Source organism: Nomascus leucogenys, chromosome 10, assembly GCF_006542625.1.
Source record: "Nomascus leucogenys isolate Asia chromosome 10, Asia_NLE_v1, whole genome shotgun sequence".
NCBI classification, from domain to species: Eukaryota; Metazoa; Chordata; class Mammalia; order Primates; family Hylobatidae; genus Nomascus; species Nomascus leucogenys.
In genome coordinates this window covers 85,035,326-85,063,133 of record NC_044390.1, presented here as the reverse complement: position 1 = coordinate 85,063,133, position 27,808 = coordinate 85,035,326, and the positions used below count along the sequence as shown (strand labels likewise).

Below are 27,808 nucleotides of genomic sequence, written 5' to 3'. Positions count from 1 at the left end.
TGGTGGTAAATAGCCGTACGTGGTAAGTTGCCTCTCTCTTGGGAGGAGTCCCTCTCTGCAGCTCTAAATGTAACAGCCTCTGTGGCCAAAGTGGGAAGCTGCTTAGCAATTGCTGCAGTGAGACCTGCTTTCAGGGCATGTGTATTTTATCCCAGATTCATCTGCTCTTACCTCGAGTCTGGGATCTTAACTCTGCTTGCTTCTTACTTCAACCATAGCTAATAAGGCAACGTATTGCTTACAGCAGACCCAGCAGCATGTCTCTCTGGCTGCTACTTGGTGTCCAGCTCTCAGTACCCCCAGCAGTGCAGGCGCCACAGGCGTGGAAGTCTCAGAACTTCTGCCTACCTCCTCCTAGCCTTGCCTCCCCTAGTACAGCACCTGCCACCAATTTTTATTTTATTTTTAACAACATCATCTATCTTTTTCACTTCCAGGAGGTCCCATGGTTCAAAATGTGGGTGCTGAGGGTGGGTCCCCACCCTGCAAGCTGATATTTCTCTGTCCAGCTTGGCCCCTGGTGAATGGTTAAGAGGAGGCAGGTAGTGTGTGTGTTATGTGGGGTGGTGACCAGTGGGAGGGAATTTAGGTGGGTTGGCTTTGCCCCGCAAAAGCCAGCCCTGGATGAAAGCATGTGTTATTATTGATTTACTTTTCATGAAGGGCTCTTTGGTTCCAAAAAGGCTGGGAGTGATTAGTGCAAGTTAAGTTTGCCTGAATTCTTATTTTGCCCCTTGCTTCTCTTCCTTCTTTTTGGGATTCTTGGTCTTGCATACCCAACTCAAAGCTGCCCTCTCCACATCTCAGCCCCTCAAGACTCATTCATTTAATCAGATCACCCAATGGGAATTGTGATATTTACAACAAATAAAGAACCCATCTCTCATAGGGCCAGGCAGCAAAGCCCCATGCAGTGGTTCTGAACTCTGCCTCTGTCTGAGCTATCTGGGGACCTTGTTGAAAAAGAAAAGAGAAGCCCCTGTCCCCAGGAGTGCCTGATTCCCTAGGCTTGGGTTGGGGCTGAAGCTGGGGCTCGGCATGTGTATTTTTAACAAGCTCCCCAGGTGATCTTGCCACAAGCTCAAGTTTGACAACTTTGAACTGTGCTATGGAAATAAGGAAGGGGGCAGGCTTGGGGGCAGCCTCCCTCCTTGTGTTTTATCCATGTGACCTTAGGCAAGCTCCATTGTTACTCTGTGCTTCTTTTTCTCATCTCCGAAATGGGAATAATATGGTTCTTAGCCCTTAGAGTGCATATGACAATTAGATAATATTCATAAAGCACTTAGCACATAGTAAGTGCTCAATAAGACTTAGCTATGATTGTGATTATGAATATATTGTATAATAATTTATCAGTAACAGCATTATTAACACAAAGCAGTAGGCACAGGGCTAGCATATAAAAACGATCAACAAATGTCAGTTTTATTATGATAAATATATAATACAGGTTGAGCATCCTTAATCCAAAATTTAAAATCTAAAATGTCTCATAATCGGAAACCTTTTTCTTGAGATGGAGTCTTACTCTGTCGCCCAGGCTGGAGTGCAGTGGTGTGATCTTGGCTCACTCCAACCTCTGCGTCTCAAGCTCTAGCGATTCTCCTGCCTCAATCTCCCAGGTAGCTGGGATTACAGGCTCCCACCACCATGCCCGGCTTATTTTTGTATTTTTAGTAGAGACGGGGTTTCACCGTGTTGGCCAGGCTGGTCTCGAACTCCTGACCTCAAGTGATCCACCTGCCTCGGCCTCCCAATAATCGGAAACTTTTGAGCACTGGCATGACATCACAAGTGGAAAATTCCACACATAAAAACTTAACACAAACTTTCTTTAATGCAACACATTAAAAATATTGTACAAAATTACCTCCAGGCTATGTGTATAAGGTGTATATGAAACATAATGAATTTCGTGTTTAAACCTGGGTCCCATCCCCAAGATAGCTCATGATGTATAATGCAAAGATTTCAAAACCTGAAAAAAATCTGAAATCTGAAACATGTCTGATCCCAAGTATTTTGGATAAGGGATACTCAACCTGTGTATGTTGCATAATATAAATATTGTTATATATATATACAAATATATATATGTTTCAAATTTTATTGTGTATTATATATGAATTATCACATATGGGAGATCTATGACTACAACTATGATGACATTATACAGTATACATATATAGTATAAATATGACATAATGTATTACTGTGTAAATGTTTATAAGGATCATGTAAAGAAGTTATTACTACTGGACCTGCTGTCTAGTAAGTGTTCATTAAATATATAAACCCTTTTTTCTATTGTTTATAATATCCATCAGCAGTAATAACGTAGAGAAAAGGAAAAACCATCAGCAATAGTGAGGCAGCGGACAGGGGCTCTTCCTTCCTGCAGAGGCAGCTGCCTGTGTTCCAGCATTTGGCCGGACTGCCCCAGACTGTTAGGTCCCTCTGCCTGGCCTCAGGGATCCGGTTCTCATTGGGATCCAGGGCTAGGGAGAGAAGGAAGGGCGCCTCTCCCAGGCCTCCAGCCCTCCCTCAGCAGGGGATTTTCCTGTGGATGCAAATTGGCCGGTTACTTGAGACGTTCTCCAGTCAAATAATTCTCTCCCCCGTCAGCTGGGCCGCCAAGCGCCAGGGATGTTATGACAATGGTCTCCCTGGCAACGGCGGGAAGGCGTCGGGGCTGCTGGCTGTGGCTGCCGCGATTTCATTACCCGCACGGGGTCTGATCACTCGAGAACCTTAATAACACAACCAGGGACCTGGTCCTGCAGGTGCACTGTGCCCGCTTGGAAAAGGACTTGGGATTTATTTTTAGTGGCCTGGCGTTTAACCACCAAGGATGTTGGTTTATTGAAAGACCAAGAAAAATGTATTGAGCACTGACTGTATGCCAGGCACGGATCTGAACGTTGGGGGAAATGACAGGCAAAGCCCGTGCTCTCTTGAGCTGACATGATGGGTGTGTGGTGGTGGTGGTGGGGGGGGGGAGGCGTAACCATGGAAACCAATAAACAGGATGATTTGTGAGATAGCAAAGTGCCACCAAGGAAAGAAAGCAGGGCGGCGTGATGGTGGCATTGAGAGGGGCTCGGGCAGAGGTGACACCTGAAGAAACGGAAAGGGCTGTTTATGCCTAAAGCTGACAGAAAAGCTCTGGCCGGTGGGACAAGCAAGTTCAAAGGCTGGAGCTCTTTGCTGCTCATCTGTACCTTTAGGGAGAAGGCGGCGATTACGGGGTGCTGATGGGCAGTCCTGAGGGACACAGAGGGCTCTGGAGCCTGCCTCTTTATGTGTGTGACCGTAAAGCCAGCCCTGTTCCATTACTGAGCCTGTTTTCTCGTGTGTAAAACGGGCTGAGATCCAAGCCCCTTCCCTTGGCGCTGCTGCGAGGTTTACACCAGGGATGGTTCTCGCAAGGGCCTGGTCCCTAGAAGGCCCCCACGGTGTCCTGCATTCCCTTCCAGCTTTCACGGACTCCGCTTTCGTTCTAAAAAAAAAAAAAAAAAAATAGCATCTAAGGGGTGAGGATTTGGAGCTCTGTCAAACCCAATGGCCAAGACGTTCCCGGAGGTCTCTGGGTTCGATTTGGGTTTAGATTCGGAGTGAAAAGTTCCCCATTTCACATTAGGGATTTCAGACACAATTATTTTTAGCTCTGTCACATGTCTTGACTTTTTGATTTTTTTTTTGTTTATGCTGCTAAATTTACCGCCATGCTAATACAGAGTACAGTAATAAGGCGCTGCGGATGCTCAGATGGGCCAAGGCCTGAAAAATTTTCCATCTATCTTAGAAGGTGCCAGGCTGCCCCCTGGTGTGGAGATGGAAAATTACACCTTCGGGCTCCAGCTCTGTCGGATTTCCGCAACCTGTGATCCCTCTAACCCCAGGCCCAGGGGACCTTATTCTACACCTGGGCAGTGCAGAGTCAGACGGTGGGCTCGGCTTGGATGTGCTATTTCCAAAAGTCCTGTGTTTCTTTATTTGAAGATGGAAGCTTTGGGGCTTTTTTTTTTTTTTTTTCTTCTTCAGTTTGGCTCTGCATGGACTTGAATTGAGGTCGACCTAAAAATCAATTAGGCCGCCTGGCAGGGTGAAGCCATACAGAGGCCCTTTTCCAGTTGTGCTTCTCAACCGTTGATGGTCTGTTTCAGCAGAGAATTGTGAAGAGAGCACGGGACTGGGAGCTAGAGGTCCTGAGTTCAAATCACGATCCCGATGCTGCTTTATCTGTGTGATCACAGGCACGATTCCAGCAATTCCAAGGCCTGGTTTCCCCATCTGTAGAATGATATTCACAATCGGTCCAGGTACAGTGGCTCATGCCTGTAATTCCAGCACTTTAGGAGACCAAGGCAGGAGGATTGCATGAGGTCAGGAGTTTGAGGCCAGCCTGGGCAACGTAGCAAGACTCCACCTCTACAAAAAATGAAAAAATTAGCTGGGCGTGGTGACACACACTTGTAGTCCTAGCCACTTGGGAGCTGAGGTGGGAGGATTGCTTGAGTTCAGCAGGTTGATGCTGCAGTGAGCTATGATTGTGTCACTGCACTCCAGCCTGGACGACAGAGAGACCCTGTCTCAAAACAAAAAAAAAAATTGAACACTCACTTCAGCATTGTCATGATACTCAAGGAACAATTCCGGAAAATAATTTATTTAGAGATGTTGGTAGATTAAGATGAATACCTGAAATTCACCGAGTAGAAGGGTCAGTGCCTTTCCCGCCTTCTGTGGTAAAGAATCAGCTTTATCTTTTCTGACATTTTGCAGCCAATACTTTTGTGAAATAGAATAAAGATGATTTACGAGGGAAATGAAATGGAAAAAAACCCAAACAACATCCAATGCTCACTTTGAAAAAATTAGATTGAACAGACATAAGATTACTCCATCAAATAGCTATAAAAGTATCTAAATGCTCTCTCTTGATTTCTGTGCTTATCCAAAGGTACAGAAAAGGCACCTGTCTTCAGCACCCACCTGAAATAGCCCACCTTAAAGGCAGGGGTGGTGTGTAGTTGATTTTTGTATCCCTTGCTGTCTGTATTTTGAAGGCACCTTGGCCAGGCATCGTGGTTCATGCCTGTAATCCTAGCACCTCGGGAGGCCAAGGCAGGCGGATCACTTGAGGTCAGGAGTTCAAGACCAGTCTGACCAACATGGTGAAACCCCATCTCTACTAAAAATACAAAAATTAGCTGGGCATGGTGGCACGCACCTGTAATCCTAGCTACCGGGGAGGCTAAGGCATGAGAATTGCTTGAACCCGGGAGGTGGAGGTTGCAGTGAGCCGAGGTCATGCCATTGCGCTCCATCCTGGGCAACAGAGTGAGACTCCATCTCAAAAAAAAAAAAAAAAAAAAAAAAGCACCACAAACATCTTTAAATGAACGAATGAGGCCTTGCTTCTCTTAGAATAAACATGGAGCTCCCATTATTATTATCCTATTATATGGAACATGGCTTTTTTTTTTTTTCTTTTGAGACAGAATCTTGCTCTGGTGCCCAAGCTGGAGTGTCGTGGTGCATCTCGGCTCACTGCAACCTCTGCCTCCCGGTTTCAAGCAATTCTCCTGTCTCAGCCTCTGGAGTACCTGGGATTACAGGCATGCACCACCACGCCCTGCTAATTTTTGTATTTTTAGTAGAGATGGGGTTTCACATGGGGGCCAGGCTGGTCTCAAACTCCTGACCTCAGGTGATCTGCTTGCCTTGGCCTCCCAGATTGATGGGATTACAGGCGTGAGCCACTGCACCTGGCGGGAACATGGCTTTTTAAAAGGTGTCTCTCTTGACTTGGCATCCTTGATGCTCGCACTGAACCCTGGCTGCCCTTCTGTTCTGGTTCCTGCCATGTGGCCTTGTGATTTGCATTTGCACATCTGTCTTCCCTGCCCACTGGGAGCCCCTTCAGGCCTGGAAAGGTGCTGACTGCTTTGGAAGCTGCTTGGAAAATGAGCCTGTTGTACGAATGAGCCCACAGCCCTTGGAAAGGGGACTGATTGTTGAGGGTGCTGAACCCTGGCTTCTAGAATGGGGTTTCTGCCCTGTGTTTATTGCCCAAGGACCCAGATCCTTTGGCTTGACTGAGAAACTACTTTCATTACGCAATCGTTCAGACCGTAGAGGGATGTTTCTCATGCTTGCCTGATCCTTGGAACCATTGGAGTCCTCGGTGTTTCCACAGATTCCTGGGCTGTCTCAGATTTACTGAATCAGAATTTCTAAGAGATGGGCCTAGAAATTTGAACTTTTTTTTTTTTTGGAGACAGGGTCTTGCTCTGTTGTCCCTGCTGGACTGCAGTGGTGCGATTCATGGCTCACTGCAGCCTCGAACTCCTGGGCTCAAGGGATCCTCTCGCTTCAACCTCCGCATTAGCTGGGACTACAGGTGCACAGCACCATGCCTGACTGATTTGTAATTTTTGGTGGAGATGGGGGTCTTGCTGTGTTGCCCAAGCTGGTCTTGAACTCCTGGCCTTAAGTGATCCTCCAGCCTCAGCCTCCCGAGTAGCAATGTTTGATTTTTAACAGACATCTTCAGATGAAGCTTATGATTTTGAAAACTGAGGAAAGAGGGAAATAATGTGAAATTATCTAGTATCTTGGGAGAGCTGCTTAAACCCTGTGGCTCTCTGTTTTTGCGTTTGTAAATAAGATGGGGTTATTATTGAGGCTACTGTGGTGATTCAGTGAAATAATGTATCAAGTATGTAGCAGAATGCCCAGCATATTTATTTAATGCCTGTCATACTTATTTAATGAGATGGCTGACATTAAGGATGGCCTATGTGTCTTTATGATTGGCAAATGTCTGATTTTCATGTGATTTGTTACTTACTATCATATAGGCAATTCAGGCTTATAGAAAAATAAACGGGGAATAGTGGCTTGTGCCTGTAATCCCAGCTATTCAGAAGGCTGAGGTGAAAGGATTGCTTGAAGCCAGGAGTTTGAGACTAGCCTGAGCAACATAGCAAGACCCCCTCTCTTAAAAAAAATCCGTATCTTATAGAAAAATTATAAGATACAGAAGAACAGAAATAAGAAAATAAATTTCACCTATATAACCCAGAGATGCAGTTGCCAACCTTTTTTCTCTTTTCTCTCTCTCTGTGTGTGCAAATATATATATATATATATATATATATATATATATGTATGAGTGCATTTTGCATTCAGAAACTAGGGCTATACTATACCTTTTGTTTTGGCTGCTATGTGGTTTCATCTGACATGACATTCTTTTTTTTTTTTTTTTTTTTGAGACAGGGTCTCACTCTGTCGCCCAGGCTGGAGTGCAGTGGCATGATCTCGGTTTCCTGGTTTACTGCAACCTCCACCTCCTGAGTTCAAACAATTCTCGTGCCTCGGCCTCCTGAGTAAATGGGATTACAGGTGTACGCCACCACACCCGGCTATTTTTTGTATTTTTAGTAGTGATGGGGTTTCACCATGTTGTCCAGGCTGCTCTTGAACTCCTGACCTCAAGTGATCCTCCTGCCTTGGCCTCCCAAAGTGCTGAGACTATGGGTGTGAGCCACCGCGCTTGGCCTGGCATGACATTCCTTGTGTGTTAATTAATAAGAGTTTGTTAGACTTGGGTTCAAATCCCAGTTTATCCACTTAGTAGCTTGATGACCTTGGGCAAGTTATTTGACATTTCTAGGTCTCAATTTCTTCCTTTGTACAATGGGGACAGTGATTGGACCCATATCACAATCCTCCAGTGTTGTGCAAAATTAAAGAAGATAATTCATAAAACATGCTCATTACAGCATTTGGCTCGAAGCATAGCCCTGTTAACTGACAGCTACAGTTATTCTGCGACATTAGTCCTAGGAAACCAGGAGAAAGAGCTGCTCTTTTCCAGGATCCCTGTTTGGGAAGCACTGCTCGATCTCTGCCCAGCACAGCTTCACACTCTGTGCAGTTTTCTGGGTTTTTCCCTGCTCAGCTGAGTACACTCTTGTCCCCCAAGATGATTCTCAGTCCCTTTTGCCTCAAGGGCAAGGCTGGAACTCGAGGCCACTGTCCCCACTTGTCTCCTTCACTCCATCTGCTTCCTAAACTCATTCCTCCCATTTCTAATGTATCATAATTGGAGTACCCCTTGGTTCTAACTCCTTGGCAAGTGCAGGATCTCAGTCTTTTGGTGACCTGGGAAACACCTCCCCAGAATCCACATCCCCCTTCAACAAGTAGGACATGGGTGTATGCGGTATCTACTGCACAGATAATTTTTTTTTTCTTTTTTTTTTTTTGAGACAGTGTCTCGCTCTGTCTTGCCCAGGCTGGAGTACAGTGGTGCGATCTCGGCTCACTGCAGCCTCTGCCTCCAAGTTCAAGTGATTCTCCTGTCTCAGCCTCCCGAGTAGCTGGAACTACAAGCATGTTCCACCACACCTGGCTAATTTTGTATTTTTAGTAGAGACGGGGTTTCACCATGTTGGCCAGGCTGCTCTCAAACTCCTGACCTCAGGTGATCCACCCCCGTCTGTCTCCCAAAGTGTTGAGATTAAAGGTGTGAGCCACCGCGTCTGGCTGAGAATATCTTATGTAATGCCCCAGCAGACCGAGGGAAGGTGGAATACACCTGTTTTACAGATGAGAAAGTGGAGGCTCAGAGAGTTGAAGTGACTTGCCCAAACCTCAGAGCTAGAATTCGGGAATTCGCTTAGAAGGCTTCCTAAGATGAATAAGGCCCTCTCTCTGCCCCTGAGGGGTCGATGCCCAACTTTTGCACTTGCAGGTCAGTGGGAAGGAGCCGTGAACAGCTCCTAGCGTAGTGTCCTGGTAAAGAGACAGAGCTTTGGGGTCACACCCTGGTGCTTCCACTTCAATAGCTCCGTGGATCTCAGCAAATGATTTAGCCTGTTGAAATTTCAGTCTTCCTGTTTGTAGAATGGGCTGAAAGTACCAGCCTCACAGCTAGCATTGTCACATGGATTAAAAGGAACAAACACATTCACAGCACTTGGCTCACGATGCCAGGCATACTGTAAATGTTTAGTACATGGCAGCTGCGATGGTGGCTGTTATTCCTGAAAACACTTTATTGTCGTTGACAAAGACGTCCCAGCAGACATCACAGAACTGCTCACATCGTGGGCTTTTCACCCAGGTATCAAAGGAATCCTTCATGCAGAAGATTAAAAAGAACGAGGCAGATCTGTATGAACTAACGTGGAAAGACCCTCAGGGCTTACTACTAAGTGAAAAAAGCAAGTGCACAAAAGTGCATGCTGTGTGATATCATTTATGTGAGAGGAAAAAAGAAATCGTACACATAAAGCCACATTGCAGAGTTTCAACAGATCTGTACGTATTTGTGAAAATTCACAGATCAACGTCTGGAAAGATGGGCACCTAACTAGTCTCAGTGATTACCCGCTCTACCTCCAGGGATGGGGATCTGCATTCTTGGGAGCGGTCAAAGGGAGCTCTGGCCTTATCTGAAATGTTCAAACTTTCTTTCTTTCTTTTTTTTTTTTTTTTTGAGATGGAGTCTTGCCCTGTTGCCCAGGCTGGAGTGCAGTGGCATGATCTCGGCTCACTGCAACCTCTGTCTCCTGGGTTCAAGCAATTGTCCTACCTCAGGCTCCCAAGTAGCTGGGATTATAGGCACCCGCCACCACACCCATCTAATTTTTGCATTTTTAGTAGAGACGGGGTTTCACCATGTCGGCCAGGCTGGTCTCAAACTCCTGACCTCAGGTGATCTGCCCACCTCGGCCTCCCAAAGTGCTGGGATTACAGGCGTGAGCCTCCGTGCCTGGCCTGAAATGTTCTAACTTTCTTACAAGGAAAATATATGCGGCCGAGCATGGTGGCCCACTCTTGTAACCCCAGCACTTTGGGAGGCCGAGATGGGAGGACCACCTGAGGTCGGGAGTTCAAGACCAACCTGGCCAGTGTGGCACAAAACCCCATCTCTACTGAAAATACAAAAATTAGTTGAGTGTGGTGGCACGCACCTGTAGTCCCACCTACTCAGGAGGCTGAGGTAGGAGAATCATTTGAACTTTGGAGGCAGAGATTGCAGTGAGCTGAGATCACGCCACTGCAGTCCAGCCTGGGCGACAGAGTGAGACTCTGTCTCAAAAAAAAAAAAGAAAAGAAAATATATGCATGCATTTATGAAATAATTAAAGTAAATTAAAATGAGGTTATCCTTTCTGTAACTTTGGAGTGTTTGAATTAGACTGGGTTTGAATCTTGGCTCTGCACTTACTAGCTGTGTGATTGTGAGCAAATGATTTAACTTCTCTGTGCCTAGTTTCTTCTTTGGCACAATGTAGATGTTAATAGGACCTAGTTCCTGGGAACGTCAGGGTATATTGAAATAATGCATGTGTGACCTTCAGCATGGGCCTGACACATGGGGGAAGAGCCCAGTAATGGTATTTTTATTTTTATTGTTTTTTCTTTCTAATTTTTTTGTTTTTGAGACAGAGTCTCGCTGTGTTGCCCTGGCTGGCGTGCAGTGGCGTGATCTCGGCTCACTGCAACCTCCACCTCCTGGGTTCAAAAGATTCCTGCCTCAGCCTCCCGAGTAGCTGGGACTACAGGCGTGCACCACCATGCCTGACTAATTTTTGTGTTTTTAGTAGAGATGGGGTTTCACTATGTTGACCAGGCTAGTCTCGAACTCCTGACCTCAGGTGATCCACCCACCTCGGCCTCCCAAAGTGCTGGGATTACAGGCATGAGCCACCGTGCCCAGCCGTATTTTTACTGTTATATTTATTTCATTTACTCTTCCAAATCTAGCAAGGACACCTTAACCCTTTAAGGGATCTAGTGTCTTCTTAGTCAGTTATAATGCAAGAAAAATTGTGAATAATTCTATAATACAGTGTGTACAAATAAAGTCCCAAGAAAGAATTTATAAGGTTCTGCTGGAGCAGGTGGCGTTTGAGGTGGGCTTTGGAGAAAAATTCAGATTTTCATGTGTTGATGTTGTGGTGTATCAGCTAGCTACACGTCCCCATAATGCTGCGTAACAAACACAAAACCCCAGTGGCACATAACATAAGCATTTATTGGCCATGCCTCTGGGATCAGCAGTAGATTGGTGGCTCATCTGATCTGGGATGGCCTCACTTATAGCCAATAGACAGGCTAGAGTTGGCTGTCAACTGAGCTAGGATGGTTTTGGCTGGGACGTCTGGGAAAACTTGACTCTGCACCGTGTAGTCTCTTATCCTTCACTGACTAGCCTGGGCACATTCTCATGAAGATGACAGGGGTCCAAGCCAGCAAGTAGAAGCACACAGGCCTCCTTCTATTGGCTGAGGCAAGTCACACAGCCAGCGTATTGAAAAGGCATGGACACAGACTGCACCTCTTTGGTGAATTAACTGCAAAGTGACATTGCAAAGGGTATGGACACAGGAGGGGTGTAAAGGATTCAGGTCATTTTTATAGCCTTCCTCAGGTGGGCATGGAAAGGACTTCCAGGTAGGAGGAATCAGAGAGGTGACATTTGAGGTCCTGCATGTGTTTAGGGAATTTTTCTTTCTTTCTTTTTTTTTTTTTTTTAAATGCAAGATCTCGCTTTGTTGCCCAGGCTGTGGTGCAGTGGCATGAACACAGCTCACTGCAGCTTCGACCTCCCAGGCTCAAGCCATCCTCCCACCTCAGCCTCCTGAGTATCTGGGACCACAGGCACACAACACCATGCCTGGATCATTTTTGTATTTTTAGTAGAGACGAGGTCTTACCATATTGGCCAGGCTGGTCTCGAACTCCTGAGCTCAAGTGATCCTCCCACCTTGGACTCCTAAAGTGCTGGGATTGCAGGTTTGGGCCACTGTGCCTGGCCCTGTTTAGGGAATTACATGGAAATGAATGAGGCAAGGAAGGAGAAGTGGAGTAGGGATTAAGCCCCAAGTAATAGTTTAAGGAGTCAGAACTTTATTTTGTAGGACAGTATTTCTCCAAATGCATCAGTTTGATGCCACCGTCATACTTTTTGCCATATCTGTGTATTTTCTTTAAATCAACTCAATTTTTTTTAAGTTTAAAAAAATTTTTTTTGAGACCGAGTATTGCTCTTATTACCCAGGCTGGAGTGCAATGGCACGATCTTGGCTCACTGCAACCTCCGCCTCCTGGGTTCAAGCGATTCTTGTGCCTCAGCCTCCCGAGTAGCTGAGATTACAGGCATGTGCCACCACACCCGGCTAGTTTTGTATTTTTAGTAGAGACAGGGTTTCTCCATGTTGGTCAGGCTGGTCTCAAACTCCCGACCTCAGGTGATCCGCCAACCTTGGCCTCCCAGCGTGCTGGGATTATAGGCGTGAGCCACTGCGCCTGGCCGAATCAACTCAATTTTTTAACATACATGGATTTAAAAATTAAACCATGTGCAACTATTGTAATGGAAAACTAGTATCACTTGCCATAAATGGAAGGCAATGGAGAAAATAAATACAATGTAAACACAAGTGTCATGAAATTGTGTTTCATATTGTTATCTGCCCAAGGCTCTGAGACTGTGTCCTGTGCTCTATTATAAAGAGAGCAGTGGCTCATGCCTATCATCCCAGCACTTTGGGAGGCTGAGGCAGGAGGATTGCTTGAGTCCAGGAGTTAGAGACCAGCCTGGGCAACCAAGTAAAGCCTGTCTCTACAAAAAATAAAAAAAGGCATGGTGTGGTGGCCCATGCCAAGCATGGTGGCACAAACCTGTTGTCCCAGCTACATGAGAAGCTGAGGTGGGAGGATGGCTTGAGCCCAGGAGGTCGAGACTGCAGTGAGTCATGATCATGCCACTGCACTCCATCCTGGGCGACAGAGTGAGAACTTGTTTCAAAAAAAAAAAAAAAAAAAAAGAGAGAGAGAGATTAGCAAGTGTTACAGAGGTTAGAGAGTTGTTAAAGACACAGTATCATTCAACAGAGACAGTCTCCTTGATATAGTCAGAGGGCTGGAGAAAAATTTGGACAGAGAAGAAAGTGCTCGCTATGCTGTATGATATGATGTTATTTAACACTACACCTGGGTACCACCTCTCAAGTTATCAGTGATACCCACAGTTGGGAAACACTACTATTCTCCAACAGATGTTTGCATAAGGTAGTACCATGGTTCCACTGGTCCTGCCATTTAACTTCTGGTCTTAGCCTAGTTTTTCAATTTTCTGTGACTTTTTTAAAGGTACGAGGCATGACGTCACTGGCTTCCAAGTTGATATTACCTCTTTCATATAAGAAATTGAGGCTGGGCATGGTGGCTCACACCTGTAGTTCCAGCACCTTGGGAGTCTGAAGTGAATGGATTAGTTGAGCCCAGGAGTTCAAGACCAGCCTGGGTAGCATGGTGAGACCCTGTCTCAGAAAAGAAAAGAAAAGAAGTTGATAAAGCATGATCATTTATTATTATTTTTTAAAGAGACCAGATCCTTATTTCTTTTGCAATATTTGAAATACAACATAGGCATACATACATATAGAATAATGAACAGTGAAACGTCATTTATTCAGAAGAAAAGGCTGAGGAAAACCACTTGGTACAAAGCCCGATTTGCAGATATTGCCAATGACGTAAGTTTGTATATCTTTCATGTAATTTCTATAAATAGGATGGATTAAATTAAACGTTACTAATTTCAAAATCAGAACTTAAATTACAAATTAGGAAGACACAGTTTTCTATCCGATTAAAAGTACGTTCTCTTGCAGTATAACTGTAACCTGTACTTTAAACAAACTAGATAAATGATATATTTGGCTTTTAAAGAATGTTTAGTAATTTAAACCTGATTAGTTTTTTATTTTATTTTTTAAATTAATTAATTATTATTATTTTTTTGAGATGGAGTCTCGCTCTGTCACCCAGGTCCCTTATCTAGGATGAATGCAGTGTCTTTGCAGACAGATGGTCAGATTGGGGTGGTCAGGGCTTCACTCCTCAAGATTTGAATCTTGAGGGTTAGAGTTGTGATCCCTCAAGATTCAAATGTTGAAATCCTAATCCTCAATGTCTCAGAATATGACCTTATCTGGAAATAGGGTTGTTGCAGATGTAATTAGTTTAGATGAGTTCATACTAGTCCGATATGACTGGTGTCCTTGTAAAAAGGGAAAATTTGGACACAGTCACACATAAAGGGAGAATGCTATGTGAAGATTGAAGTTTGGCTGCCACAAGCCACGGGATTCTCAGAAGCGAGGAGAGGGGCCTGTGGCAGGGCCTTCCGCAATGCCTTCAGGGGGAGCATGGCCTCACCGACACCTTGATTTCAAACTTCAAGCCTCCAGAACTGCGAGACTGGAGTACCAACTTGTGGTACTTTGTTACAGCAGTCCTTGTAAACTAATGTAGCCCAGAACTCACCTTTTGGGGTAAATCTCAGTCCCTTCAGTGGACAATCTAGGCTATATATATGTGTGTGTGTGTGCAATGCATGTATGTATACATATACACACATTTACATCAACATTTATTTTTATATCTATATGTATGGGATAACTCTTCCCAAACAATACCACAGGATTTGGTCTAGCTTTTCCCATCCCACATCTGTGTCACTCTTCTCAGACAGTAAGAAAAATAATGCTCAATAGATTTATTTGCTCAGTTTTCTGTATTTACCTAATCTCCCCACTTCTTTGGGCCATTGCTATTTCTGGATGCTCTTCTTGGATAGTTGTCTCATGGGGCCCTGACCTCTGCTGGGGCTGCCTTTCCTCAGCCCCTCCCCTCTCCTCCAGGTAGAGTTGAACCACTTGCCCGGGTAAGTGCACAGGTGTGGTGGGCTAAATAACAGTCCCCCAATCATTTCTACCTCCTAATCCCCAGAAGTTGTGATTGTGTGACCATACATAGGAAAAAGGACTTTGCAGATGTAAGATAAGGATCTTGAAATGGGGAGATTGCCCTGGGTTGTCTGGGTGGGCCCCAGATCATTGCAAGGGTCTGTATAAGAGGGAAGCAGGAGGGTAAGGGGCAGTAGCAGGAGATGTGGTGATGGAGGAAGTGGAGTGATGTGGGGAAGGGGCCAGAAGCCAAGGCATGCGGGTGGCCTCTGATCACTGAAAAGGGAAGGAAACTGATTCTTGCCTGGAGCCTCTGGAAGGAACCAGCCCTCTTGACATCTTGACTTTAGCCCCGTGAGACTGATTTGGGACTTTTGATCTCCAGAACTGCGAGATCAGTATGTTTGTATTGTTTTTAGCCACTTAGTATGTGGTTATTCATGACAGCAGCCACAGGAAACCAGTATACCAGGGTTGCCAAGACTCCCTCAGGGAGGTGGACTCGATGTTCTTTAATTTCCCTTTGAGTCAGGAGGCTTTAGCAACAGAAATCCAGCTCACTGCAGCTTAAGCAAAAGAAGAGAATTTATTGGCACACATCACTGCAGAGTCCAGGGAGATCTGGTTTCTCCGCTCACTGCTGGGGCTCAGATGATGGGTGTGGCTGGGAATGTGACTCCATCTCTTGGCTCTGCTCTCTTCTAAATGGGCTTCAGTGTCAGGAGGCTCCCAGATGGCAGCAGGGAAGATGGCCTAGGCAGCTCCTGTCTTCCATGACACCACCTGGCAGCTCTTTAGGGTGTGCTATGGCTATGTCCTGAGTGCTTGGAAGAGGTCCTGGTGGGGTCTCAGTGGCCCAGCTGGATCCGTGATTGCCCTTGACCCAAGTACAGCTGTTTGGTGGGGCCTGGGGCACGTGCGCACCCTGCAGCTGTGATGGGGTGATAAATGGAAACAGCCTCACATCAGCTGGATGGACTGCGGGCCAAAGAAGGGAGCTTCCTTGAAAGAAAGTTGACATGTTCTTTTCGGTAAAAGGGGGAATGGAAGGCTGGGAGCGGTGGCTCACGCCTGTAATCCCAGCACTTTGGGAGGCCGAGACGGGCGGATCACGAGGTCAGGAGATTGAGACCATCCTGGTTAACACGGTGAAACCCCGTCTCTACTAAAAATACAGAAAATTAGCCAGGCGTGGTGGCAGGTGCCTGTAGTCCCAGCTACTCGGGGAGGCTGAGGCAGGAGAATGGCGTGAACCCGGGAGGTGGAACTTGCAGTGAGCCGAGATCGCGCCACTGCACTCCAGCCTGGGCGACAGAGCGAGACTCCATCTCAAAAAGAAAAAAACGGGTGGGGGGGATGGAGACCAGATAGCAAAAGCAACAGAAACCCATGACAACCATCTCAGGCTCCACGTTTTGTTTTGTTTTGTTTTGAGTGATGGTCTCACTCTGTCAGCTAGCGTTGAGTGCAGTGGTATGATCATGGTTCACTGCAGCCTCCACCTCCTGGGCTCAGGTGATCCTCCCACCTCAGCCTCCTGAGTGAGGATTTTTATTTTATTTTATTTTTGTAGAGACAGGGTTTCACCATATTGCCCAGGCTGGTCTCAGACTCCTGGGCTCAAGCAGTCCTCCCGCCTTGGCTGCCCAGAGTGCTGGGGTTACAGGTGTGAGCCACGGCACCTGGCCCTCCGAATTTTTTGATCCCAGAATTCAGACTTTGTTCTTGATAAATGTTGGTTGACTGTGTTTTGAAATGCCACAGGCACCTCTATACCTAATTCTAATTTTGTTTTATTTAATTATCTTTATTAAATACATTTTAAATTACAAAGATGATAATATAGGCCAGGTTTGGTGGCACTCACCTGTAGTCCTAGCTACTTGGGCGGCTGAGGCAGGAGGCTCTCTTGAGCCAGGGAGTTTGAGGCTGCAGTGAGCTATGATTGCACCACTGCACTCCAGCCTGGGCAATGGAACACGACCTTGTCTCTTAAAAAAAAAAAAGATGATAACGTATTATACCTCAGGTAACTACTGAATGCATACAAAAAATGTATATAAAGAAATACTTGACCCAAGTTAGAAGCCTGGAGTTTATTCTTCCAAATTGTTTTCTCTGCTCAGACACACAAGTATTGCCTTTCTTTGGCTAATGTTGTGAGATTTTACAAATCCAGAAGTAAAAAGCTTTCTTTTCTCATGTCATGGGATCCCTCCAGAAGCCTAGATTCAGGTCTATCTCATTTTAAAAGAGTAATTTTTGGATGCTTTGGTAGGACTTACAATTCAAACAGCACAAAAGAGTTTAAATAAAATGTTTCCCCCACCCTTTTTCCCCACCCTTCCTCTTCCCTCCCCTAAAGAATTGGGAGTCCGGGCTGGGTGTGGTGGCTCACACCTGTAATCCCAGCACATTGGGAGGCCGAGGCAGGCGGATCACGAGGTCAGGAGATTGAGACCATCCTGGCTAACGCAATGAAACCCCGTCTCTACTGAAAATACAAAAAAATTAGCCAGGCGTGGTGGCGGGTGCCTGTAGTCCCAGCTACTCAGGAGGCTGAGGCAGGAGAATGGCCTGAACCTGGGAGGCAGAGCTTGCAGTGAGCCGAGATGGCACCACTGCACTCCAGCTGGGTGACAGAGCGAGACTCCGTCTCAAAAAAAAAAAAAAAAAAAAAAAAAGAATTGGGAGTCCTTGTGGACAGAGTTTCTATATTTACAAAGATATATACAGGGAAACATTTCCTTATGAATGGGAGAGTATTTATTTTTATTTATCAGTGTACTCTGGAGACTGCTCTCTGGCAGTACAGAGCTTGCTTCGTGGTTTGATTTTAGAGCTGCATAAGTTTCTTTGTTGGCTGTAGCGTCCTTTATGTAACGAGTCTCCTACTGATGGACTCTCAGAATGTTTGCAGTCCTTTGCTATTGCAAACAGAACTATAGGGAAGTAGCCTCTTGTACAGTCATTCTGCACAGGATCGTGTCTGTTGGAGGAGTTCCTGCAAGTGGAATTGTTGGATCAAAGGATGTGTGCAGGCCGGGCGTGGCGGCTCACGCCTGTAACCCCAGCACTTTGGGAGGCCGAGGCGGGCAGATCACCTGAGGTCACGAGTTTGAGACCAGCCTGGCCAACGTGGTAAAACCCCGTCTCTACTAAAAACACAAAAATTAGCCAGGCGTGGTGGTGCGCACCTGTAATCCCAGCTACTCGGGAGGCTGAGGCCGGAGAACTGCTTGAACTTGGGAGGTGGAGGTTGCACTGAGCAGAGATCACGCCATTGCACTCCAGCCTGGGTGAAAGAGTGAAACTCCATCTCAAAACAAAAGAAAACAAAAACAGAAAAAGATGTGTGCAATTGTGAGATCAAAAGGCCCTCCACTGAACTGGTACTAATGTGCGCCACCTCCCCAACCCCAAGCGAGATGCTGGAGCCGCCTGTTTGACCATCTTCACCAACGAGGTGGAAAGATGGGTGCCAAACTGGATCTCACTGTAGCAGAACCAGTCTTTAAAATACAGAGTTGGCTGGGTTTAGGGTGGGGGTTCGCAGGGGGTTCTCGCCTCTCTTCCTCGTGTCGCTGCCTCTGAGATGTGTCCTCTGTCCTCGTCTGTGTCTCCACAGAGTAAGCTGGTGAAGTACTTCAGCCGGCAGCTGTCCTGCAAAAAGAAGGTGGCCTTGCAGGAGCGCAACGCAGAGCTGGACGGCTTCCCCCAGCTACGGCACTGGTTCCGAATCGTCGATGTGCGCAAGGAAGTCCTGGAGGTGACCTGGGGGGCCCCTGTGTCCCCTACCCCTTACTGGCCAGCAGCTACCCCCTGTGTTGCTCTTGAGCTGCAGGTTTCTGGCTGTGCCCAGCACAGTCTCTGGCACATAGCAGGCTCTCAATAAATATGGGCTGGACGAAAACATTCAGGATCACTGATGCTGTCTGAATGGGGTCATTGAGAGTGTGCTTCCAGAGTCAGTTAGAACCCTTCAGCTCTGCCACATATTCAGAGTCACTGTGGCCAAATCACTTCACCTCTTAGTCCAGCGCTGTCCAGTGGAACTTTCTGCTACGATGGAAATATCTTCTATCTGTGCTGCCGGATGTGGTAGCCACTTGTGATGAGGACATGTGATTAAGATTTTAAATTGTGTTTAACATTAATTAATGGGGCCTGTGGCTGCCATATTGAACAATACTTTCTTAGAGCATTAATATTATCATCTGTGAAATGTGCATAATGATTGCCATCTCTTCTTAAATAGCCGACATCGTAGAATGAGATGATTTTTATAAAATGTTAAACTCAGCTGGGCGCAGTGGCTCATGCCTGTAATCTCAGCACTTTGGGAGGCCAAGGTAGATGGATCGCTTGAGCACAGGAGTTTGGGACCAGCCTGGGCAACATGGCGAAACCCCATCTCTACAAAAAATACAAAAATTAGCTGGGTGTGGTGGTGCATGCCTGTGGTCCTAGCTACTTAGGAGGCTGAGGCAGGAGGATTACCTGAGCCCAGGAGGTTGAGGTTACAGTGAGCTATGATCATGCCTCTGCACTCCAGCCTGGGTGACAGAGTGAGACCCTGTCTGAAAAAAAAAAAAAAAAAAAGCCAGGCGCAGTGGCTCATGCCTGTAATCCCAGCAGTTTGGGCAGATCACTTGAGGTCAGGAGTTTGAGGCCAGCCTGGCCAACATGGTGAAACCCTGTCTCTGCTAAAAGTACAAAAATTAGCCAGGCATGGTGGTGCATGCCTGCAGTCCCAGCTATTCGGGAGGTTGAGGCAGGAGAATAGCTTGAACCTGTAAGGCGGATGTTGCAGTGAACTGGGATTGCACCACTGCACTCCAGCCTGGGTGTAGAGAAAGACTCTGTCTCAAAAAAAAAAAAAGAGTTCAGCTCATATTCTGGCACCAGACAGCATTCAGCAGATGCCAGCCTATTACTGTTGTGAGCATCTGACATCTTATGTCTGCTCTCACAGATTAGACCACGTTCTTAACATCTTGAGAATACTGAGATTTTCTTACACCCTGGGATTCCAGAGACCGACTCGTTTGCAGTGACAGGGCCAAGCCAAACCTAATAAACCCAGCAGACAGCACTGCATGTTTCACGCCAGGCATTGTGCTAAGGGTTTTGCACTGAGGATCTCAACTGCTGAGACTGTTCAGCCTCCTCACAATGACCTTTTGAGTAGGGTGACTGTTATCCCCCTTGTACAGAGTGGGAAACTGAGGCTCAGAGCTAAGTGACTAGTCTAGCTGGTAAGTGGATGGGGCTAGCAGGATGTCCAGCTCAGATGGACGGCAAAGCTTTAGGTCGGACGCACTGTGCATTAGCCTTGTTTTCCTGTTGCCTGGGTCCCCCTGAGCTGGGCAGAAGAGGAGCTTGCCTCCCTGCCAGTGAAACCAAGAGTCCTCTCTCAAGGTGTTCCCTGCTTCCTACGTGAAGAGGCTTCCTGTCTTTTTTAGACCTTGTCCGCAGGGACAAGAATCTCACCCAGCCCCACCAGATCTAAGAATCCCAAGTTAGATGCAGCATCACCCCGCTCCATTCCTCCAGGCCCCCACCCCACCCCATCTTGCATATGCACAGCAGACCATGCGCAATTCCGTATTTCCTTATTTCATTCCCAGCATGGCCAGAGAGCCCAGATGAGTTTCTTGCGAATATCCTTAGAATGAATGGTCCTGTACAAGGATAGACAGGGTTGTATTTGCATGGCTCAGGGCATTTTTTTGGGAGGCTTCAGGATCATTCATTTATCAAGTGCCACTTGTGGGGGCAAATAAGGCAGAAACGATTCTTGACCAGGGGTTGAAAACTGGTGGCCCTCAAGCTGGTTCTGATACGCAGACATGTTGTTGTTTGGTTAATATGATGTCAGGACATTTATTTTGAGCCAATACTTAAAAACCAAAAGAGTCTGCCTAAAAAACCCGGATCTCTGGCTTCACTTACAAAATCAGAAATGTTGACCATGCTGAACTGAGCTCCTGTCTGGCAGCGATTTGCTCATTTACATTTACCTGGCCTGCCGGTACCTGAGTTTTGGCTCTTGCCTTAGTCAGTGAGCATCTTGAGTCCAGGGACCCAGGGAGTGGGTGGGAGAAGACGTGGAGTTTCTGCTCTTTGTCTGAAGTTCAGGTATGTGTCCACCAGAGGTCCCCTTTCTGTGAAGTGACTGAAGTATGGAGAACACTCCAAAGTAAAACAGCTGGGTTTGAATCCTGGCTCCACCAGTTACTTGCTGTGTGACCTTAGGCAAGTGGTCTAACCTCTCTGAATTTTACTGTCCCAGTCTGTAAGTGGTGATGATAAAGGTGCCTACTTTCAGTAGTCTTTGTGATACTAACAGGAAATCTATCAAAAACCTTAAAACAGTGTTCCATCCATTTCTGCCCTTTTTGGCCTAAGTTTTTAAGGGTTTCTCCATTTTTGATGTTATAAAAATGTTACTTTTATGATTTTTTCTGATCTTAAACTTCAGAGTAAATTGAAATATATACATATATAAATCATAAGATTAAAATGCACAAGTGAATCCTGAAGCAAAGAGGAGAATCCTTTTATGTTATGAATCACCCCCTTCGAACGTGAATCATTCTGTACCTTCGGATCCTGGACCGGGTGCAGTGGCTCATGTCCGTAATCTCAACACTTTTGGAAACCGAGGTGGGAGGATCACTTGAGGCCAGGAATTCGAGACCAGCCTGGGCAACATAGTGAGATCCTGTCTCTACAGAAAAATTAAAAAATTAGCCAGGCATGTTGGTGCATGCGTGTAGTCCCAGCTACTCAGGAGACTGAGGTGGGAGGGTCGCTTGAACCCAGGAGTTTGAGGCTGCAGTGAGATATGATGGCGCCACTGCACCTAGCCTGGGTGACAGAGGGAGACCCTGTCTCTATTTAAGAAAAACAACAACCAGAAATAAACGGATCCTTGGTCATCACCTTTCTTAAAGGGGCTCACCAGCAATGTGTCCCTATTTGAGAAAGCCTCCAAGTGACTCCACTCTTCTTCTCTTTCTGCCCCTTGCCTGCCCGGGTGAGTTGAAAAGGCACTGATTGGGCTTCGACTTTTGCCCCATAGCTCATATTTTTGAAGATAATTTTTTGTACTGAGACAGTTTTCTTCTTTCTGGCTATCAGTTTAATGTGGGAGCTGTATCTTGTTGTGATACACAAACATGTAATACACAAACATGACCACAAGAGGGTAGATGTATTCTGCAATACTGCCCTAGAATCACCATCCGTAGGCTATTTCACCCTTATTTACTTTCGGAGACTGAGGTGGGCAGATCACCTGAGGTCAGGAGTTTGAGACCAGCCTGGCCAACATGGTGAAACCCCGTCTCTACTAAAAAAACCCCGTCTCTACTAAAAACCCCCGTCTCTACTAAAAAATTAGCCAGGCGTGGTGGTGGGTGGCTGTAATCCTAGCTACTTAGGAGGCTGAGGCAGGAGAATCGCTTGAACCCGGGAGGCAGAGGTTGAAGTGAGCTGAGATCGCGCCATTGCACTCCAGCCTGGGAAACAAGAGTGAGACTGTCTCAAAACAAACAAACAAACAAAACAAACACAAAACAAAAAAAGACAAAAAACCCTTAAGTAATAACAATATATGTTAAAATGTTGAGTAGTAAGTACTATAAAAGAAGACTCATATATACATACAGATACAGATGCATAAATATAGAGGCTTGACAAATTTTGAGGTATGTCCATATGATGGTGTCTAGGGAGACACTGTTTTGGGAACATGGGGTGGCGGTGAAAGTTCACCTGCCCAACACATCAAGTTGGGAATCCTACCTTTTCTAGGTCCCTTTCTCCCACTCCACGCTATACTCCACCGTTTCCACTTTGCCTTAGGATGCAAAGCCATGCCTCGTGGGGCTCAAAAACAAACCTAGTTTCGTTTCCAGCATGGAGCACAGACTTTCAGCCCCTTTCCCATTAGCGTTTCTGAAGACCATTGTGAGCCCTAGACCCTGCAGCCAGAGAAGACAGGAAGCAGAGAGAGAGTGGGGCCCAGCCACCAGCACACCTGCCTTGTCCTGTGCTTGCTCTGATTTTGTGCTGGGATTTTAGATGAGTCCCTGCAGAGTGGGAGGCACTGAGAGCCATGCAAACATGAAAAAATGGGGCCCTGCCTTATAAACATTCGAGACACAGGCACAGTGTTGACGCCAGACAGGGTAGTAATTATAATAGCACTAAGCACCTGCGCTACCTTGCCAAGTATGGACACTTAGGAGTCCCACTTTACAGATGAGTAAAGTGAGGCCCAGAGAGGTTGAGCGACTGGTCAGAGGTTATCTAGATAGTGAGTGGCAAACCCGAGATTCGGAGACCCCACTGTCAGGCAAAGCGTTTACACTGCGGAGTGTTCTTCTCTAGGCACCACTAGAGGGCAGCGTGGAGGCAGAGATGCTGTTCCTGCCGGACGGTTGACAATCCTCTCTCCCCTCCTCTAGGAAATCTCCCCCGGCCAGCTGAGCCTGGAGGACCTCTTGGAGATGACGGATGAACAGGTGTGCGAGACCGTGGAGAAATACGGAGCCAACCGGGAGGAGTGTGCCCGCCTCAACGCCTCCCTCTCCTGCCTCAGGAATGTCCACATGTCAGGTGAGCAGGCCCTGGGGTCGGGGATGTGGAGACTTGTCCCCAGCACAGCTGCCACGGCCCCTCGGCATCCCGTGCCCGCCACTGCAGGCCAGGACGAGACAGAGTCAACCCTGGGGGGCAAATCCGAAACGCAGGAAGAGGCAGCGTGGACCTGGGATTTGGAGGCCAGAAGATGCCAGCAAGGGTAGCTCTTGGATTTGAACTCTTGCCCCAGGAAGACCTGCTGACGTTTAGGGTATCTGGTTGTGGATAATTAGGGTCCAGATATGAAAATGTTGAGTGTGAATAGGAGACCAAGGTCTTTTTGCTTTAGACATGCTGAGGTGGCTTTGCATTTTGGGTCAATGTCTAGCTTCTATTTTTTTTTTAACAGAAGTAATTTGCATTAATTGTAACATAAACCAGAAAATAGATTAAAAAAAATTCACCCTAATCCCCACCCTCTAGGTAACTGCTGTTGTCATTTTGGTATAATTTTTCCTGACAAATGGATATATGTATACTTAAAAAAATAGAATTAGAATTATCCACACATATTGCTTAAACATTTTTTTTTCACCTAATAAAATAACCTCTGTGACTTGTTCTATCAGTTTGGGGGCCAGATATATTGTCATCCCTCCTGGATCTTTTCCATTTGTTGCTCAGATACCTGTTTGTCTTTATTAGCAGAACATCAGATATCATCTTCCTGAGGCTTTCTGCTTCTCTCTAGCCTCATGATTCTTCTGCAAATTCTGGTGCCTTTCTGTCCCAAGGGACATGCCAGCCACAGAGAAGTGTTAGTGGCCATCAGCACGGTTGTTTCAGTTCCCACCACAGGGTGTCACTGTTGAGCATCAGTCTGACAGAGTCAGGTGGAGGTTCACAGATGCCCTTGCTTGATTCAACTTGCTCTATTCAACAAGCATTTGTTGAATATTGTTCTAGACCTGGAGAAGTCTTCTAATCTGAGTGGCTATGGGGTGCCAGCAGGGCTGAGGAGGCAGCGGTGAACAAAACAGAACATACTTGAAACAGGTCATTGGCCCAGTCCTCCATACATGCCCTTTTGTATTTTTTCTTGCTGGCAGATCCTGATTCAGGTATAGTCAGCATCAAAAGGGACCACGCAGCCAGGCACACTGGCTCACACCTGTAATCCCAGCATTTTGGGAGGCCAAGGCAGGAGGATCTCTTGAGCTCAGGAATTCCAGACCAGCCTGGGCAACATGGTGAAACCCTATCTCTACAAAAAAATGTGCCATGTGTGGTGGCACAGGCCTGTAGTCCCAGCTAGTCGGGAGGCTGAGGCTGGTGGATCACTTGAGCCCAGGACATTGATTGAGGCTTCAGTGAGCCATGATCACACTGCTGCACTCCAGCCTGGGTGACAGAGCAAGATCCTGTCTTAAAAATAAAGTGGGGGTCAGACCATGCACTGGGGGCTGCCTTATGCATTGAAGGATGTTTGGTTAGAAGCATCCTTGACCTCTGCCCATGAGATACCAGTAACATCTCCCAACTCCAAGTCATGACACATAGAAATATCCCCAGATATTTCAAAATGTTCCCAGGGAGGCAAAATCACTCCTGGCTGATGAGCTGTAAAGGTCATGTTAACTCTTTACCTCTAGCACAATGGTGTTGACTCACCGAACATGAGTGTGGCTGACAGGGAGGGGCCTCTCAGTCACTCAGTACATACAAAATCTGCTCCAAAGGTGACTTTCTCTCTTTACCCACGATGAGAAGCAGATAGCAGTTTTCTCTCTTTAAAAAAAAATTGCAGGCCAGGCATGGTGGCTCACACCTGTAATCCAGCATAACGAGACTCTACCTCTACCAAAAAAAAAAAAAAAAAATTAGCTGGGTGTGGTGGCATGCGCCTGTAGTCCTAGCTACTTGGGAGGCTGAAGTGGGAGGATTGCTTGAGTCCTGGAGGTCAAGTCTGCAGTGAGCTGAGATGGTACCACTGAACTTCCAGCCTGGGCCACAGAGCGAGGTCCTGTCTTAAAAAAAAAATTGCACCAAATTACAGCGTTATATCATAAACATCTTCCTTTGTCAATAAATGCATTCACTTCTTATTTTTAATACCTGAATACTAACAATATATTCAACCAATCTCCTATTTTTGGAAATATCCATATTTTTCCTATCATAAGCAACACTGCCGTGAATACCCCTGAGTGTTATCTTTGGGGACCCCCGTGGCTGTTCCTTTACAGTGAATTCATAGGAGAGGGGTCTTGCAGCAAAACATTTGCATATTTTGGCCAGATGTGGTGGCTTACACCTGTAATCCCAGTACTTTAGGAGGCCGAGGCCGGTGGATCACCTGAGGTCAGGAGTGTTTGAGACCAGCCTGACCAACATAGTGAAACCCCATCTCTACTAAAAATACAAAAATTTAGCTGGGCTTGGTGGCACATGCCCGTAATCCCAGCTACTTGGGAGGCTGAGGCAGAATCTCTTGAACCTGGGAGGTGGAGGTTGCAGTGAGCTGAGATTGTGCCACTGAACTGCAGCCTGGGTGACAGCAAGACTCTATCTCAAAAACAAAAAAAACAACAAAAAAACCCCATATTTAAAAAATTATGGTGGACATTGTCATATTGCTTTCCAGAGAATTTGTACCAATTTATGCCTGCGCAATCCCTGACACTGAGCGTTTGAGGTTAGGTTTTTAATTGCTTTTCAGAATTCACGTTGTCTCATCCGAGAGGCACTACTGCGTTTGGCAGCATCCTTAAAAGTAGAGTGAGATTCCAGTTTTTCCAGGCATTTATGTCAGCCTTATGGGGAAGAATAGTCATTTTTTTTGTGACATTCTGGGCTATGCGAGACCATGAAAGGTCTTGTACTCTGATTTTTTTTTTTTTTTTTTTTTTTTTTGAGATGGAGTCTTACTCTGTCGCCCAGGCTGGAGTGCAGTAGTGCGACCTCAGCTCATTGTAACCTCTGCCTGCTGGATTCAAGCAATTCTCCTGCCATAGCCTCCCGAGTAGCTGGGACTACAGGTGCATGCCACCATGCCCAGCTAGTTTTTTTTTTGTATTTTAGTAGAGACGAGGTTTCACTGTGTTGCTCAGGCTGGTCTTGAACTCCTGAGCTCAGGCAATCCGCCTGCCTTGGCCTCCCAGAGTGCTAGGATTATAAGTGTGAGCCATCACACCTGGCCCTGTCCTCTGATCTTTTTCAAAATTTTTTTGATCCAGATGGACAGTACAAGTACAATTTATATTGTGACCCCCCCGACACACATAGGTACACATACACACACACACATAGCTACACATACACATACACAATTATAGCATGTTTCGTGAAACAATACTCCTCCTTCCTATGCATGATGAAAGAAGACGTTGTAAATTCATTCCTGTTCTATTCTATATCATTTAGCAGATGCTAGTAATGGCCACTTACTTTCTTTCTTTTTTTTTTTTTTTTGAGATGGAGTTTCTCTGTCGCCCAGGCTGCAGTGCAGTGGCATGATCTCGGCTCACTGCAACCTCTGCTTCCTGGATTCAAGTGATTCGCTTGCCTCAGCCTCCTGAGTAGCTGGGACTACAGGCCTGTGTCACCATGCTAAGCTAATTTTTGTATTTTTAGTAGAGGTGGGGTTTTGCTATGTTGGCCAGGGTGGTTTTAAACTCCTGACCTCAGGTGATCCATCTGACTCGACCTCCCAAAGTGCTGGGATTGCAGATATGAGCCACCGTGCCTGGCCTGCCACTGCTTTTTGTTTTTTGAGACAGGGTCTTGCTTTGTCACCCAGGTTGGAGTACAGTGGTGTGATGTGATCACAGCTCACTGCAGCCTCGACCTTCTGGGCTCAAGCAACTGTCCCACCTCAGCCTCCCCAGTAGCTGGGACTATAGGTGTGGTGCATGGCACCACACCTGTCTAATTTTCGTGGAGACTAGGTTTCGCCTTGTGATTGCCCAGTTTGGTCTTGAAATCCTGGGTTCAAGCAGTCCTCCTGCCTCGGCCTCCTAAAGTGCTGGGATCACAGGCATGCGTCCCCATGCTTGGTCAAGCAGCACTTTCATTACACACCTCACTATGGTTTGAGCCTGCACTGATCTCCTACCTCCACATAGGCCTCCCTCTGGACTCTTCCCAGGCTGCTAAGACTCAGTCTTCTATGTCCTGCCTCAGATGCCAGCCTTAGGGCCACTGGGACCTTGAAAGCAATGACCAAGTGCTCCATTTTTACCCATTCTTACAGCACTTAGCACTGAAGTCAGCTCAACTCAGACTTCTTAGTAGAGAACTGTGTACCCAGTTCTGATCCTTAACACTGTGCTTCACCTATGCTGTTCCTGCAGGTGATGCTGCCACTTAAAAACATTTTAATGCTTACCTTTTTTGGGGAGTGATTTGTTTTTAAACGAATGCCTCTCTTTTCC

The 27,808-nt window shown here is 46.3% G+C and overlaps 1 protein-coding gene across 3 annotated transcripts in view; it reads left to right on the top strand.

The window, feature by feature from the left end:
* KSR2 (kinase suppressor of ras 2) overlaps positions 1-27,808 on the top strand; it is a 505,691-nt gene that overhangs the window by 88,556 nt on the left and 389,327 nt on the right. For all 3 annotated transcript variants that reach the window (XM_030821474.1, XM_030821473.1, XM_030821475.1), the window contains 2 exons: positions 18,412-18,552; positions 23,261-23,411. In XM_030821474.1, coding sequence (XP_030677334.1) covers positions 18,412-18,552; positions 23,261-23,411 — 292 coding nt within the window. The remainder of the gene's footprint in view (positions 1-18,411; positions 18,553-23,260; positions 23,412-27,808) is intronic.